At 47.3% G+C, this 18,141-nt stretch overlaps 2 protein-coding genes across 5 annotated transcripts in view; one reads left to right on the forward strand and one right to left on the reverse strand.

Moving 5' to 3' along the window:
• LOC126519689 (methylosome protein WDR77-like) overlaps positions 1-14,585 on the reverse strand; it is a 262,463-nt gene extending 247,878 nt beyond the window's left edge. For 3 of the 4 annotated variants that reach the window (XM_055065356.2, XM_050169051.3, XM_055065355.2), the window contains exon 1: positions 14,402-14,585. In XM_055065356.2, coding sequence (XP_054921331.1) covers positions 14,402-14,462 — 61 coding nt within the window. In that variant the 5' untranslated portion in view covers positions 14,463-14,585. Of the gene's footprint in view, positions 1-14,276; positions 14,356-14,401 lie in introns of those variants that run through there. The other variant, XM_072284883.1, reaches the window with a different exon arrangement.
• Positions 14,586-14,747: 162 nt separating this feature from the next.
• On the forward strand, positions 14,748-16,570 carry LOC140213696 (uncharacterized). The gene has a single exon (XM_072284942.1). The coding sequence runs from the start codon at positions 14,828-14,830 to the stop codon at positions 16,568-16,570; it is 1,743 nt and encodes a 580-aa protein (XP_072141043.1). The 5' UTR covers positions 14,748-14,827.
• Positions 16,571-18,141: the final 1,571 nt, after the last annotated feature.

Genomic DNA, 18,141 nt, shown 5'->3' on the forward strand with positions numbered 1-18,141 from the left:
CTCTGAATAACTTGTCACTCAGAGGGCGACACCCGGTATGGGCTTCTGCGAACAGGTGCTGCATCGCCGGTATTTATTCGATGCGTCACGACCGTAGTTTGACGCAAAGGGCGATCGTTCAGATCGAAAATGTCGGAGTAGGACTCGAGGAGGCCACGGAGCTGTGCGGCTTGTTGGGTTGAGAGGCCCGCTGCAATCATCTTTGTAAAGTCGTCGGTCGGGACTGATGCAGAAGGCGCAGAATGAGCAGTGGTCGAAGACGGCGCAACAGATAGAGCAGAAATGTGGCCCTCGTGCGTTGGTGACAACGTGGCAAGAGACATGCCTCGAGGGACTACTTGCGGGCACTGTCCGAAATTTAGGATCGGAAGACATGTCTGATTGTCCGCAACAGAAACGATGGTGTGTGGGAAGGAGACATTGTGAGAAAGCAGGACTGACGTCGCTGGAGTAAGGACATAGTCTCCATCAGGTACAGGTGGGCTGGCTAAAACAGGGATGAAGGTTGCTGCAAGAGATGGCAGGCGTATAAAAACTGAGAACAAAGCTGAGCTGGAGCTTGAGCAGGACGGTCAATGGGAACAGGTAGGGGTAGGTCAAGTTGTACAACACCGGCGGAACAGTCAATCAGAGCAGAATGGGCGGACAAAAAGTCGAGTCCGAGGATCACATTGTGAGGGCAACGTTCAAGCACACTAAACAAAACGGACGTGTGGCAACCGGCGACACTGACACATTCCAAGCACAGCCGGAGTTCCACCATCGGCGACCTGGAGCAGTCGAGTCGGAGCAGGAGTAAGTACTTTTTTCAAGCACGTTCGAAGCTCCGCACTCATGATGGAAATTTGGGCTCCAGTGTCGATGAGTGCTGTAACGGGCAAACCATCCATGTCCACATCCAGAAGGTTCCGATTAGTAGGCAGGGTCAGCAGAGGAATTTCAGGCCAGTGTTCTAGAGCAGCGTCACCTCCAGGAGCTGCCCCAGTTAGTTTCCCGTCGGAGAGCGGCGACGGTAAGCTGGGGATGGAGAGCGACGCAGCTGGGGAGAACGGGAGCGGCGATTATGTGGTGATGGCGATCGGCTGGTCGCGGTGGCTCGAGCGTTGTCAGGTGCGTCTTCAACCTCGGTGGAGAGTGATGGCAGGCAAGGATTCAGTGAGGAGCGGCGGTAGGCGGGAAAGCTTGGTCGAGAGTGGGCTGGCCAGGAACTTTGACAGTGGCGAGAGATGTGGCCCACACATCCACAGTAAAAGCAGATGGGTCTATCGTCATGGGTGCGCCATTCGGCCGGGTTGCGATAGCTCGGATATGGACCGTATTGGCTCCAGTGAACAGGGGCAGAGGCAGCAGACGAAGCAAAGTCAGAACGGCTGGCGGAGCAGATGGATGGAAGACCTACATTGGCATGTTTTTGGCGAATGACCGACTGAATGAGGGACACAAGCGGCTGGGAATCGTCAAAGCACTGCGTGACTGGCGTGGAAGGAGACGCTGCTTCGATTTCTCGCCGAACGATACGTACGACGTTCTCGCAGGAGGTGGACTCACGCGGTGGACAAATGTCTTCGCACGTCGACGAAGCTGCGGTATTAGGTAGATGAGTAAACTGTCGAACTATGCGGCGACTCTTCGAGTCTTCAAAGCGGCGGCATTCGTTATTGATCTCATTGACCGTTGTGATGTTCTTATAAACAAGCAGGTTAAACGCATTGTCCGCGATGCCCTTTAAGACGTGGCTGACCTTGTCTGCCTCTGCCATATTGTTATCTACTTTGCGGCAAAGAGCGAGGACGTCCTGGATATACGCCACGTAAGATTCAGTGGACGTCTGCACACGGGTACCAAGGTCCTTCTTCGCAGCACGTTGGCGGCCGACGGGTTTGCCGAACAAATCTCTAAGCTTCTGTTTACACTGGTCCCAACTTGTAATCTCTTCTTCATGTGTTTCGAACCAGACCCGTGCTGTTTTCTTGAGGTAGAATATTATATTAGCCAGCATAAGCGTGTTATCCCACCTGTTGTGTGCGCTGACCCGTTCATAATTCTGTAACCAGTCATCGTTGTCAATGTTATCAATCCCGGAAAACATGCCAGGGCCGCGAGGCTGGGCCAGGATGACCGTCGGTGGCGACAACGGGGCCGCAATTGAACTCTCTCCTTCAGATGACATGGCGGCCAGGTTACGTCCGCTACGGAGCTCCGTCTTGCTCAAGTGATTACCCCGCACGTCCACCAATGATATTACGGGAAGGAAGAAGCGTTCGTCTATTTACAGGTGGCTTTTAATGGCTGAGCCAACAAGCGTAGAGCATCGATACTGCTAAACACTTCCTCGTCATCTCCAAGACCACCATCAGCATCGTCTTCTTTCCACATTACCGACTGTGACAATATCGTCTATATTCCTTTGCTCTCTGATCCAAACCGCTCTCTTTCTGTCTCTTAAAGTTATGCCTAGCGTTTTTCGTTCCATCGCTCTTTGCACGGTTCTTAACTTGTTCTCAAGCTTCTTTGTCAGTCTCGAAGTCTATACCCCATATGTCATCACTGGCAAAATGCACTGATTGTACACCTTCCTTTCCAATGATAACGGTAAGCTTCAAGTCAGGAGCTTGCGATGTCTGCCGCATGCGATCCAACCCATTTTTATTCTTCTGTGAATTTCCTTCTCATGAGTGAAAGTTTATTTTCTTTTCAACAAAAAGAGGGCGCCAAGACAAAAGGCAAGAGCCTGACAAGGTCCCGGTCGCGTATTTCCAACTGCTCGTAGGTACAACGGGGCGTGGAACTTGCGGAGACGACGGACGTTTGCGCGCATGCGCGAGTGAGAGCGGGTGCGAGAGAGAAAATGTGGGGAGTTTTGATTCTTGAAAATACGACTCTGCCTAGGTACTACGGAGGAGTCCCTTGGGGCGCGGTGTATGCGCTTGTCCCTAGGCGCGCCGTGCCGGCAGAAGTCGCGGGGCGCGGTTGTGCTGAACTTAGCATCGCAAGTTGGCGGCTCGACGCAATCATATTTAATCGATCATGTTTTTACTAATGAAAACAACGTGTCATTATTTCGCATTATTGGCGGCGCCTCCAGGACACCAAAGCGGCAACGGGGATATCAAAGCTAGAAGCCGGACTGGTCCGTGGGTTGGGGCTCGCAGAGGCCTGCGCGTGCCAGGGGAGTATAAGATCGGCTGTCCGCTATCGCGGACAGCCAATGTTTTATGCGAACACCCCCAGGCACGCTTCGGCCTCTGCGGCCCCAACCCACGGGCCGCCCGGCTTCCAGCTTTGATCCCCCCGCTACCGCTTGGGTGCCCCGGAGATCCTGCGCCGCCTGCTTTAATATAACCTCAGGTGCTCTCCTGAGGCCTCCGTTTGCCGGTTACATGTGCCCTCCTGGAGCAGTGCTTGTAAAAAATCCGATCTATCGTCGCGACGAAAAATTCGACCCGCGACTTATAAAACACCAGTCAGAACATTGTCCCTTCAGACACAGCGATCACCAAGCGGCGTCCGCGCCCACTGCCTCACCGCGCAGGCAGCCAGCGGCGGAGCGTATAAACCAACTCGACCGAACTCCGCAATGCCGGCATGTCAGGGGACAAACGAATGCAACGCAATCTAAGAAACCTCCTCCGTAGTGCCTAGGCTGAGTCATATATTCAAGGAGCAAAAGCCCCCAGATTTTCTCTCTCGCGCCCGCTCTTACTCGCGCCTGCGCAGAAACGTCGAGCTCCGTCAAAAGTGGCACGCCCCGTTGTAGCTGCTAGCGGATGAAAATACGCGTCCCGGTCACCCGTAAAACAGCTGACATTGTGCATAAGCACTTCACAACAAAATACACAATGAATTTCTCAAGCATTGTAAAAGCATGAAGCAGTAAGTTAACATGCACAAAATTTGTACAAGAAAAGAATAAATTGAATACAACACTTATCGTATTAGTGGTGTAAAGACACAATATCTTTTTTATACAAACATAAAAATATCAGTCCTAAAACAACGAAACAATATCACAGCTTATAACATGTGCGTTATAGAAAAAAAACATTTGAAAGGTAGTAAATTAAATACAAATAAATACAAAGTATGTCGACTAAATAAATGTATCATTCCGTTTGTTCCAATAGGTATTTTTTAATTTAGATTTAAAGCGTTTTTGTGGAAGGTAATACTCAGTTTCAAAGGGAAAGTTATTTATTACCTAGGAATCTGGTAGCTTAGTGTTTGCTTGCCATAATTGGTGCGTGTGATAGGAACAAGCTTACGTTTCATCCAAAATGCATAACGGCTGTTGGAATTATCTGGGCATGAAAAGAACAATCTATGATGATGGATGTACTTAAGTAGACAGAAGTTGTATACTTCTTTTACTTTAAGGATGCCATATTTCTGAAATAGCGGTAACATAGGTAAATCTGAAGGTCTGCCATGAAACTCTTCAATGGCACGCATAGCACGTTTCTGAATTGAAATTAATTTGAGGTAATTGCTGGACGTCATAGTTCCCCATACAAGGATACAGTAAGATAACCTTGAGTACAGAAGTGCGTAATACATGGATATCTTTAACCGGGGGGGCAACAAATGAGATATCTTATACAAACAGCCGACTGTTTTACTTAAATCAGACATTAATTTGGTGATATGAAAATTCCAAGAAAGATTCTCATTGAACCAAACACCAAGAAATTTCTGGTTTGAAACACGTTTTAATTCAGTATGTTCATAGAAAATTTTAAGAGTGATACTTTCTACTGTATTAATAGGCTGAAAAATTATGTAGTTAGTCTTTGATAAATTGAGGCTTAGCCGATTCGTCAATAACCAGTTATGTAACTTTCTTAAATATGCATTTGCCAGAGCCTCCATTTGAGACAAGGAGTGGGATGAAAAAAATATATTCGTATCATCAGCATACATGACCAGATTAGGCGATTCGGATATGCTAGCGATATCATTTATGTATACTAAAAACAATAACGGTCCTAATATAGATCCTTGAGGAACACCATGCTGAATTGCCAATTTCTCTGAGGGTATGCCATTAACTTGAACATACTGTAATCTGTTATTTAAATAGTTCTTTAGCAAGTCAGATGCAATACCACGTATGCCCTAACTGTTAAGCTTGCGTAGCAGGGTGTTGTGATGAACGCAATCGAATGCCTTTCGCAAATCTAAGAAAAGGCCAAGAGTGTACTGTTTCATTTCGATATTCTTAATAATTTTTTCTTTTACTGTTAAAAGCGCCTGCTCTGTTGATTTGTTTTTCAGAAATCCATACTGCGGGGAAGTAATAACACTGAACTTATGGAAAAAATTCTCGAGACAAGTATTAATGACACCTTCAAAAACTTTTGATAAGACGGGTAGAACAGAAATGGGTCTATATTCGATATGTCATTCTTTCCCCCATTTTTGTAAACTGGACATACACGTGCTATCTTCAGCTGATCTGGGTACACTCCACTTTCTAACATACGATTTGTGATGTAACACAAGACGTCACATATTAAAGAAGATACATGCTTCAAAGGTACCGCTGGTATACCATCATGCCCTGGTGAAACATTATATTTTACCTTATGTATTAATGAAGCTATTTCATGAGTAGTAGTTGGAATAAGCGCAATAGAATTTTGTAAGGGAGTGATTAGATTAGAAAGTGCGTCTGGTACTGATGACGAACATACAGAATCAGCAACATTAATGAAAAAATAATTGTAAGTGGTTGCGAGATCAGAGCCTGTAAGTTCGCCATTGACTGTCATAATAGTAAGGGGCGGGTCCAGATTACATTTATTAGTTAAAAAGGCAATTTCACGCCAAGCTTTTCTACTGTCAGAATGTACTTTGGTAAACCGATCAATATAGTAAGTAGATTTAGCTATCTTAACATCCTGGTTAAGTTTATTTCTGTATTTTTTAAATTCAATGAGGGTATTGGCATCACGGCTCTTGATAAACTTGTGATACAAATGGTTTTTCATTTTAATTCTTTTGTATAGTTCCCGAGTCATCCAAGGCCTTTTAAACTTTTTGCAAGTTTTAGTTTCCTTTAGTGGAAAGGCAGTGTCGTAGCACCAAAGAAACTGATTAATAAATGCATTATATGCTTTGTTTACGTCAGTTGTATCGTACACATTATCCCAATGTGAACTTTCGACTAATGTTTTGAACGTACTCAACGTGTTAGCATTAATTACTCTGTATAACCGTGGGACCTTCACATCTGTGTCGTGAATGACAGGCAGGAACCAAAAGATTGGCAAATGATCGCTGAGGTCATGGGACAGGACACCAGAGATAATGTTGTTAGACACCAGATTTGTAATACATACGTCTAGTAGAGTACTTGTTTCCACAGTTACCCTTGTGGGTAAAGAGATGCAATTCCAGCAGGCAAATGATGCAACGGTATCATTGAATTGCGTTGCACATGAATCGTTCGACAATAAGTTAATATTTATGTCACCCATAATAATAAATACGCATCCAGTAGAAGTGAGATACACGAGTAAATTTTCAAGGAAGTCGAAGAAGTGCTGTTTGTTACCGGTGGGAGGTCTGTATATTGCAACGACCACTACATTTCTAGTAGATACAGTAATGCATTCCACATTAGAATCTATTATGCAAAATTCATCTATTACAGAATGTTTGTACAATTTATTTACGTACACAGCAAGACCACCACCCTTGCAGTGAAGCCTTAATAATCCATTATAAGTGTAATTGTCAAAGCGGTGATGATCCTCATGGGATGTTAGCCATGTTTCTGTAAACACCAAAAAATCAAATTTATGCTTTATGGATGCAAAAAACAAGTTCAGATGGTCACCCTTGTGTTTAATACTTTGAGCATTAAAATGAATAGCACTGACCCCTTTCTTCAGAGAGCCGAGCTTCGTTTTGAAATCTTCAACATTATAGCCAGCACAAGTTGGCTCGCAGTTCATGGGGGTGCGACAGTCCATCTTAGGAAACGGACCTTACCTAGTCATTTTTTCCAGATCACCATGATCGGTGATCCTAAGAGCGTCAGTCAGTTCACTTTGACGTGCGAACACCTTACCCCCTATAGTCCAGGTATATTTCCATGACACTAATTTCTTACGTGCAATGGCAGCACCTAACAACTGCTTATTAAACTGAGCTAGATGCTCATTAACATAGACAGCCCCTCTATCCGAGGAACCAAGCATACTGTTATTAAGTCTCTGTTTCCTTGCCTTAGAAAGGAACGTGTTCCTTTTTTCTCGTCGAACAAAATGAACTCTAATGTTCGTCTCGTCCGAGTTCCGAGTGGGAATGCGGTGACATGTATCGATGTCCGATTCACTGACTGGCTCGCCAACAGCTTCACCAATTTGTTTTATGACATCAACAGGCTCTGAATTCCCCTTGACACCCTTTACTTCCAAATTGTTGAGCCTCGTGTACTCTTGTAGCTCTTCAACTTGTCGTGTCAACCGCTTGTTCTCGCTCCTCAAACCTTCATTACACTTAACAAGTTCGCTGACTTCTTTTCTCAGTGCCTTAACCTCAGAGGTGATCTTCTTCGTCTCATCGCAAGTGTCGCTGCAGAATTTCATGCTGTCTTTCACAGAATGAAGTTCTAATCTCATTTCACGCTTAAAATCGTCGAAGGCTTTAGCTAAGTCCTTAGACATATTAGAAAAAGAAGAATGACAAATTGAACAAAAAAAGTGGGAACTGTAGTGTGGCAGCAGTGCGCAGTGCGTAAAAAGAACAAGAAGTTGCTACTAGTGGGTGCTTACCTGCAAAAGCAGAATACTTTTAGTAGATGCTCGTGCGGCCTGCGCACTGCTGCCAACTAAGAGGACAGATGAGGGTGCATCCGCTTTTAAAGACCCAGGGCAACAGCTGGCCCACGCCGATTGGTTGATCGATGCTTGTCACACCGATCAGTCGGCACGCGCTGAACAGAGGGTGCTCCTTGCGGCGATCTACGGCGCTAGCTTCGTGACAGCACAGTTGCAGTCCGAGATGCACTTGGTTCCCTGGATCAGCTGCAGCCCGAGATATGGATCCCTTCGTTGTCTCTGCAAAAGCAGAATACTTTTAGTAGATGCTCACGCGGCCTGCGCACTGCTGCCAACTAAGAGGACAGATGAGGGTGCGTCCGCTTTTAAAGACCCAGGGCAACAGCTGGCCCACGCCGATTGGTTGATCGATGCTTGTCACACCGATCAGTCGGCACGCGCTGAACAGAGGGTGCTCCTTGCGGCGATCTACGGCGCTAGCTTCGTGACAGCACAGTTGCAGTCCGAGATACACTTGGTTCCCTGGATCAGCTGCAGCCCAAAATATGGATCCTTTCGTTGTCTCTGCAAAAGCAGAATACCTTTAGTAGATGCTCGCGCGGCCTGCGCACTGCTGCCAACTAAGAGGACAGATGAGGGTGCGTCCGCTTTTAAAGACCCAGGGCAACAGCTGGCCCACGCCGATTGGTTGATCGATGCTTGTCACACCGATCAGTCGGCACGCGCTGAACAGAGGGTGCTCCTTGCGGCGATCTACGGCGCTAGCTTCGTGACAGCACAGTTGCAGTCCGAGATACACTTGGTTCCCTGGATCAGCTGCAGCCCGAGATATGGATCCTTTCGTTGTCTCTGCAAAAGCAGAATACCTTTAGTAGATGCTCGCGCGGCCTGCGCACTGCTGCCAACTAAGAGGACAGATGAGGGTGCGTCCGCTTTTAAAGACCCAGGGCAACAGCTGGCCCACGCCGATTGGTTGATCGATGCTTGTCACACCGATCAGTCGGCACGCGCTGAACAGAGGGTGCTCCTTGCGGCGATCTACGGCGCTAGCTTCGTGACAGCACAGTTGCAGTCCGAGATGCACTTGGTTCCCTGGATCAGCTGCAGCCCAAAATATGGATCCTTTCGTTGTCTCTGCAAAAGCAGAATACCTTTAGTAGATGCTCGCGCGGCCTGCGCACTGCTGCCAACTAAGAGGACAGATGAGGGTGCGTCCGCTTTTAAAGACCCAGGGCAACAGCTGGCCCACGCCGATTGGTTGATCGATGCTTGTCACACCGATCAGTCGGCACGCGCTGAACAGAGGGTGCTCCTTGCGGCGATCTACGGCGCTAGCTTCGTGACAGCACAGTTGCAGTCCGAGATACACTTGGTTCCCTGGATCAGCTGCAGCCCGAGATATGGATCCTTTCGTTGTCTCTGCAAAAGCAGAATACCTTTAGTAGATGCTCGCGCGGCCTGCGCACTGCTGCCAACTAAGAGGACAGATGAGGGTGCGTCCGCTTTTAAAGACCCAGGGCAACAGCTGGCCCACGCCGATTGGTTGATCGATGCTTGTCACACCGATCAGTCGGCACGCGCTGAACAGAGGGTGCTCCTTGCGGCGATCTACGGCGCTAGCTTCGTGACAGCACAGTTGCAGTCCGAGATACACTTGGTTCCCTGGATCAGCTGCAGCCCAAAATATGGATCCTTTCGTTGTCTCTGCAAAAGCAGAATACCTTTAGTAGATGCTCGCACGGCCTGCGCACTGCTGCCAACTAAGAGGACAGATGAGGGTGCGTCCGCTTTTAAAGACCCAGGGCAACAGCTGGCCCACGCCGATTGGTTGATCGATGCTTGTCACACCGATCAGTCGGCACGCGCTGAACAGAGGGTGCTCCTTGCGGCGATCTACGGCGCTAGCTTCGTGACAGCACAGTTGCAGTCCGAGATGCACTTGGTTCCCTGGATCAGCTGCAGCCCGAGATATGGATCCCTTCGTTGTCTCTGCAAAAGCAGAATACTTTTAGTAGATGCTCACGCGGCCTGCGCACTGCTGCCAACTAAGAGGACAGATGAGGGTGCGTCCGCTTTTAAAGACCCAGGGCAACAGCTGGCCCACGCCGATTGGTTGATCGATGCTTGTCACACCGATCAGTCGGCACGCGCTGAACAGAGGGTGCTCCTTGCGGCGATCTACGGCGCTAGCTTCGTGACAGCACAGTTGCAGTCCGAGATACACTTGGTTCCCTGGATCAGCTGCAGCCCAAAATATGGATCCTTTCGTTGTCTCTGCAAAAGCAGAATACCTTTAGTAGATGCTCGCGCGGCCTGCGCACTGCTGCCAACTAAGAGGACAGATGAGGGTGCGTCCGCTTTTAAAGACCCAGGGCAACAGCTGGCCCACGCCGATTGGTTGATCGATGCTTGTCACACCGATCAGTCGGCACGCGCTGAACAGAGGGTGCTCCTTGCGGCGATCTACAGCGCTAGCTTCGTGACAGCACAGTTGCAGTCCGAGATACACTTGGTTCCCTGGATCAGCTGCAGCCCGAGATATGGATCCTTTCGTTGTCTCTGCAAAAGCAGAATACCTTTAGTAGATGCTCGCGCGGCCTGCGCACTGCTGCCAACTAAGAGGACAGATGAGGGTGCGTCCGCTTTTAAAGACCCAGGGCAACAGCTGGCCCACGCCGATTGGTTGATCGATGCTTGTCACACCGATCAGTCGGCACGCGCTGAACAGAGGGTGCTCCTTGCGGCGATCTACGGCGCTAGCTTCGTGACAGCACAGTTGCAGTCCGAGATACACTTGGTTCCCTGGATAAGCTGCAGCCCGAGATATGAATCCTTTCGTTGTCTCTGCAAAAGCAGAATACCTTTAGTAGATGCTCGCGCGGCCTGCGCACTGCTGCCAACTAAGAGGACAGATGAGGGTGCGTCCGCTTTTAAAGACCCAGGGCAACAGCTGGCCCACGCCGATTGGTTGATCGATGCTTGTCACACCGATCAGTCGGCACGCGCTGAACAGAGGGTGCTCCTTGCGGCGATCTACGGCGCTAGCTTCGTGACAGCACAGTTGCAGTCCGAGATACACTTGGTTCCCTGGATAAGCTGCAGCCCGAGATATGAATCCTTTCGTTGTCTCTGCAAAAGCAGAATACCTTTAGTAGATGCTCGCGCGGCCTGCGCACTGCTGCCAACTAAGAGGACAGATGAGGGTGCGTCCGCTTTTAAAGACCCAGGGCAACAGCTGGCCCACGCCGATTGGTTGATCGATGCTTGTCACACCGATCAGTCGGCCCGTGCTGAACAGAGGGTGCTCCTTGCGGCGATCTACGGCGCTAGCTTCGTGACAGCACAGTTGCAGTCCGAGATACACTTGGTTCCCTGGATCAGCTGCAGCCCGAGATATGGATCCTTTCGTTGTCTCTGCAAAAGCAGAATACCTTTAGTAGATGCTCGCGCGGCCTGCGCACTGCTGCCAACTGCCCTGTCATGGTCCGGGTTTTCTGTGATTAGTTGACCTAGGTAAACGTACACGTTCACAGACTCTACAGGCTGACTTGTGATCCTGAACTCTTGTTCCCTTGCCCGGTTATTCATCATTATCTTGTTTTCTGCATATTAATCTTCAACCCCACTCTGACTCTGACTGAATAGAAGAATGTCATCGGCAAACCAAAAGTTTGCCGAGATATTCGCCGTCGATCCTTACTCCTAAGCCTTCCCAGTTTAATAGCTTGAATACCTCTTCCAAACACGCAGTGAATAGCATTGGAGAGATTATGTCTCCCTGTCTGACCCCTTTCTTTATAGGTATCTTCCTGCTTTTCTTGTGTAGAATTAAGGTAGCTGTGGAATCTCTGTAGATATTTTCTCGGGTATTGACGTAAGCGATCTGAACTCCTTGATTATGCAATGCCTCTGTGATTGCTGGTATCTCTACTGAATAAAATGCTTTTTCGTAATCTATGAAAGCCATATAAAGAGGCTTATTATACTCTGCGGATTTCTCGATAACCTGATTAATGATATGGATGTTATCCATTGTAGAGAATCCATCTAGAGTGTCAGCTGTTTATGCCTTCATCATATCATATACAGTCATACCTTGATTAATGAACACAGATAAAACGAATCCTGAAGCCAGGCTGTTCCCTTGGTTGACTAAAGTCCAGTGTTGCCCTTATTCTATTGGGGATTATTTTGGTAAATATCTTATATAATACTGGTAGTAAGCTGATGCGCCTATCGTATTTCAGTTCTTTACAGTCTCCCTTTTTGTGGATTAGTAGAATGTTTGCATTCTTGCAGTTTTCTGGGACCCTTGCAGTCGATAGACACTTTGTGTAGAGAGCCGCCAGTTTTTCTAGCATTATGTCTACGCCATCTTTGATTAAATTGACTGTTATTCCATCTTCTCCTGCCGCTTTTTCCCGTTTTGTGTCTTGCAGGGCCCGTCTGACCTCATCTTAGTTATAGGAGTTTCTGTATCCTGTTCATTATTGTTTCGAATCGAGCACTCTCGAGTCCTCCGGGTACTGTACAGGTCAGTATAGAATTCTTCCGCTGCTTTTATTGCAAGATTGCTGATGATATGACCCTGACTATCCTTCAGTGCACACATCTTGGTTTGTCCTATGCCAAGTTTTCTTCTCACTGATTTCAGGCTGCGCCCATTTTTTACAGCTTCTTTAGTCTTTCCCACATTATAATTTCAAATATCACTTATTCTTGCCTTGTTGATCAGTTTTAACAGTTCCACGAATTCTATTTTATCTCTTGAGTTGGACACTTTCATTTTTTGTCGTTTTTTTATTAGGTCCTTTGTTACTTGGCAGAGCTTGCCTACTGGTTGCCTTGCCTCCCACTTCAATTGCTACCTCTGAAGCCAGCCTCATTACGGTTGCATTCATTACCTCTATGTCATCATCATCATCTGTGTTTAAGGCTGCATATTTGTTTGCAAGTACCAGCCTAAATTTGTCTGGTTTTACCCTTACTGCCTCTAAGTTGACCTGTTTCTTCCTGACCAATTTTACTCTGCCTTAATTAACTTCGACCTAATTAACACTGATTGATATTGGTTAAACACTTAATTAGATATATCTTAATTAACTCTGCCTCCATTAACACCAATGATTGTGGGGTTGAGTGTCTTAATGGACTCTTAATTCACTCTGCATTAATTAACACCAGAAGTGGTGGATTTGAGTGCCTTGATTAACTATATCTTAATTAGCTGCGCCCTAAGGTACACCCAAGATTGTGGTTTCAAGTGTATTAATTAATTATCTTGATGATTTCCCTTTAACCAATGGATGTGGGTTCGGGTGTCTTAATTAACTCTATCTTAATTAACAGCAAAGGTTGTGGGTTCAAGTGCATTAGTTCACTTCGCCATAATTAACACCAAATATAAAGGGTTCGACTCCCACTTTTGGTGCTATATTGCTAGATGGTCAGTTTTTCTAGCCATGAGCCATCCAAGATTTTCGCCTTAATAAAGTTCACCATCACCACCATCAGCCTGGCTGCGCCCACTACAGGGCAAAGGCCTCTCCCATACTTCTCCATCTACCCCGGTCATGTGCTAATTGTGGCCATGTCGTCCCTGCAAACTTCTTAATCTCATCCGCCCAACTAACTTTCTGCCGCCCCCTGCTACGCTTCCCGTCCCTTGGAATCCAGTCCGTAACCCCTAATGACCATCGGTTATCTTCCCTCCTCATTACATGCCCTGCCCATGCCCATTTCTTTTTCTTGATTTCAACTAAGATGCCATTAACTCGCATTTGTTCCCCCACCCAATTTGCTCTCTTCTTATCAGCAGCAGCGATTGCCGATGGTGACTCAGTTAGCAAGCCATCAATTGCATCAACTGACAAAGAACTGGTTTTTCTGAGGTCGCACATGAGCTCTCGTTGTTCTTAGGTCATGAATTTTGAATGCATACTCATGTCGGGTTGTTGCGTTGTAGGGGGCGCTCTGGTCTTGGTGTCCCAGTATATAGATGTATGTTTCTCATAATAAAAATCAGTTGGAAGTAAGCGCTTGTTTTCGTCGTCCTTTTTTGTCCCTCGTCTATGTATGCGCTGTAAGTGACGGTTTCGTACGTAGTTGGCCTAATTTTCGAATGATGCATAGTTTGTAACTGCGCTTACAGTGGATACGCCACAAGAAACAGATGGAAGGGGCGTTGAAGCACAAACAGGCAGCACGACAATCAAAAGAAGCAACTCTTATAGCGCATTAGAGAGACCGCCAACAGCTGTGATAAAGCAATTTCTACGTTCTTTCTGAATGCATGCAGAACGCTTAATTATTTTTTAATTGATAGTTTCCAATCACACGTGTGCTGTCAAGAACTTGCGAGCGTTCGCGCCTTCACTGGACGATCTTGGTTATGTCTCTGGTTAGAGGTGAGAAAAAAAAATGACACTGTGCGAATTGATTCCGCGCACGAACGTGACTATGAACATCCGAAGACGCACAAGGACAACTTACGCAGACTACCCACGAAACAAATCGCAGTTCCTTTCTGCGTGCAGGACGCCGGTGTCCGCAGGTCATCTGACGATTACAAACGCGTCAGCCATTTCATGCAATCAGCGTCGCCGACGGCGGCCTACCTTTGCAGCGTTTGATGTCGTCGATGTTTTTGTGAAAAGTAGCACACGGTACTGAAGCCATCCCAGAGAGACGTGGCAGTCACACACGACGTCGAAACGAACTCGACGAAACAACACACGCACGTGGTAAACACACACACACTACCCTCCGCTCGTTTGCCTCGCGCGCGCAATGAGCGTCATGATGATCTAACATCAAAAAGTACTAAACTTACAAACAACTATAATTGAATTTTAAAAAACTTTATTTTTATACATTTATAAGTAATTGTAATTTTCTATTTTGGTGTAACAAGCTCTAAAATTTTTTTTGGCGTCGCCTGCCTTGCGAAGCCGATGCAAGCCTGATGCTATAGTGCCTAGAATATACTGGCTAGTGTGCCGTCCACCCGCTCTTTTCAATGGAGGAGCGTGGCGCCGCCTGCAATGAATGCCCACGGTGGCCGGCAGAGGTCGCTGCCATACGGGTGGGTGCAGACTGCGCGTGTCGTCTGCTTCGCACATCAGTTTCGCGTTCTGCGTTCTCAGTGTTATTACAGTGCTGCGTGTTTGTTCTTGGCGTTATCAAAGAGTGAGTGTGTCGCTGCTGTGTTTGTGTGCCTGTGTTTGTGTGCCTGTGAAAAGATGCCGAAGCTAAAGAGACAGTGCAAGGAGAGGACCTGCTTTGTGCCGTTGTGTAAAAGCGGTTACCGCTCGAACACAGAGCGTGTATCCTTGTTCACTGCACCATCTGATGTGAAGCGGCTAGCAGAATGGGCAAGAATGATCAAGAGAACAGACAGAAGACTAACACCAACTGCTGTGGTTTGCGAAAAACATTTCGAAAGCAGTTTAATCGAGCGCGCGTTCTCTGTCACCGTGAACGGCGTCGTCCACGAGATTCCCCGCGATAAACCGCGCCTGAAACCCGACGCCGTACCCACGATATTTCCTGAGTATCCTAAGCACCTTGTGCCTAAAGTGCCAGTAAAAAGAAAAACAAGAAATCTGTGCGAGCAAGATCTAAAGCTTCCATCAAAGCGGCGCAAGCGCGGTGAGTCAGCTGCCTCTGAGCTGTGCTCAGCCATTGAGGGAGCGGAAACAGAGAGTCTCGAAGGTGTCCACCAGAATGCTGCTGTACCTGAAGAGTGCATCCCACGCAGTAGCTTTGAAGCAGCAAGCGCGCAAAATGATGGAGCTCAGCGCCTGCAAAACACTACTGAAAGTCGCCATCCGTTCAGCGACCTCTCTATTCCTGTCGCGTGGATGAAAGTGCCATCTCTGCCAGCAGAATCAGTAGCTTACGCTTATTGTGAAGCCGAAATAAATAACTTCGCCACCCTTTTCATTGAGAAAATGGTATTGTTCGAAAAGCCTTTGCCTGAGCGACAGTCAGTAGTAGCCACGGTATACTTGAGAGGGAGAGAGAAATCAAAACAAGTCCTCACAACTCGTGATGAGGCCGAATCCCTGATCAAGAACGTTTCCTTGACAGTTCTTTGTGGTGGATGCGGCCTAAAGCCTGCTTCAAAGAAGCACACTTCCTACAGAGACATGTATTTTGCGGAAAAATGCTTGTTATCTACGAAGTCTGGAGGGGAGTCCTGCGTTTTCTGCAAGTACCAAAGAGTTCTAGCTCAAAACCAAGCCTGCAGGAGAAAGAAAAGGGAAAAGGCAAGCGCAGGGAAGCATGGCGGAAAGAAACACTGTAAGAACATTTCTCGAAATTTGTCGAGAACCAAGAAACGACTCGCAACTGCAGAAGAACAGGTGGCACACATGAAAGAGCAAAATGAGGCTGTTAGCGAAGAGGCATTTGAAAATAAAATCAAATCTCTTCCTCACAAACAGCAACTCGCTGTCAAGAACTGCTTCCTCGCTGCAAGACGGAAGTCACATAAAGGCATGCGATACAATGATGAGTGGATCGTAGAATGCATGATGATGAAGATGCGAAGCCCGAAGTTGTACGAACATCTCCGCAGAGAAACCATTATGGTACTGCCTGGGAGAACTTGCCTGCAAAGGTATCTGCAACGCTTCAAGGGTGGCTTTGGCCTCAGTGCCAATATTTTCAATGCCTTGACTGAAAAGACGAAGGCCATGGATGTTTACAGTCGACACGGTGGTCTCGTCATCGATGAGATCAAGCTTTCAGAGCACCTAAATGTGAAATCAGCAGGTGAGTAAACCTTCATTGAATATTCTTCGAAACTCCTGCGCACATGAAGAAAATGGAGTGTTCTGCTAACCGCTATGATTTTCCTCAAACGAAATGTATTACGATCGAACGCCCATATGCCTAAGGTGTTCTGCAATGTGTTGCTTAATTTTATTGCGATATTAATTATATGAACACGTACTCCAGGTAAATTTTCGCCACCGCCGTAATGCTCTGTGTAAAGTTAAAGTGCGGTAAGATCCATTCACACCCCGAGCGCCGTACGGTGTGCGTGCAACGGTGCGCCAAAAATTATGATGGTTTGATGCACACCGTCTTCCCGTGCGCTCTATGTTGGAGCTGACATTCAAGCGCGAGCTATAGGGGGTAGCAGGCTCCTCTAGCCCGGCCGTGACTGCGCATGGCTGTTCGCGCACCGCACCTTTGCGACCGGTGCATATCCTACTCAGGGCGAGCCGAGATGGTTTGTGGCTACATAAACGCTCTCTGTTCGCCTTAATTGAGTTGGAGGTCGTGAACATCAAATTCTGGAACGGCGGTGAAGCGAGAGGCATTTCCTCCCCGCTGCATGTGCTCTCCACCAGAGTTCCTGTTCATCGAGTGCTGCCCGTCAAGAAGTACCGGTGCGCACGCGACACCGTACTTGTAAATTGAATTAGCGAATCTTTACTGTAACCTATACGACTGATAAAACTACGAACCTTAATACTTCGTGTAGGTTAATGCTTTGCCATCGCTATAAATTCCTCGCCTTTCATGTGAAACTGGCATGTTTACATTGTTTTACTAACAAGTGATATGTTCCAACCTTTCTTGAGATGTCAAAGTAAAACTGGATGTTCCTCCTGTGCTTCTTTTTTTACAATTAAGGCCACATTGAAGGCTTTGTCGACCTCGGGGATCATACACCTGCTGACCAGAAGAATGTGCTGGCAGACCATGGCACGGTAGTGCTGTTTCAGCCATTTACTGGTTAGCTGATTTCTTTTTCTTTTTTGCTTCGCAACCGTATAATATGTAAGGCGTATGCTCTCAGAAAATACTTATACCTTTATGCAGGAAGCTGGACACAAATTCTTGGCGTTTTTGCCTCCAAGGGCAATGTGAAATCCGCGACACTGGCGAAAATCATTGTGGAAACAGCCATCCTTGCGGAAAAGGCTGGTCTCTTTGTGGACTGCATAACATGCGACGGCGCCAGCTGGAATAGGAGCATGTGGCGGCTGTTTGGAATACACGGTGAGATATCTTATTTGAGTGCAATATGCTAAGTTGTTCTTGCAACGTTGTGTTAGTACTGCAGCACACGCTCTACGATTTTTTAACTTGTGATGAATTAATCGCCAACCGTGGTGGAGCAGTGGCTTTGTTGTAGAGCGCGCTGCAAAGCCCGAGGGTGCGGGATCAAATCATTGCTACAGCGGCCGCATTTCGACTGGGGTGAAATGCAAAAACGCCCATCTACCGCGCATTTTGGTGGACGTTAAAGCACCCCAGGTGGTGAAAATTAATCCATAGTCCAGTCACCCACCACGGTGTGCCTTAAAGTCTTATTGTGGTTTTGGCATGTAAAACCACA

Source organism: Dermacentor andersoni, chromosome 10 (genome assembly GCF_023375885.2).
Source record: "Dermacentor andersoni chromosome 10, qqDerAnde1_hic_scaffold, whole genome shotgun sequence".
Lineage (NCBI taxonomy): Eukaryota > Metazoa > Arthropoda > Arachnida > Ixodida > Ixodidae > Dermacentor > Dermacentor andersoni.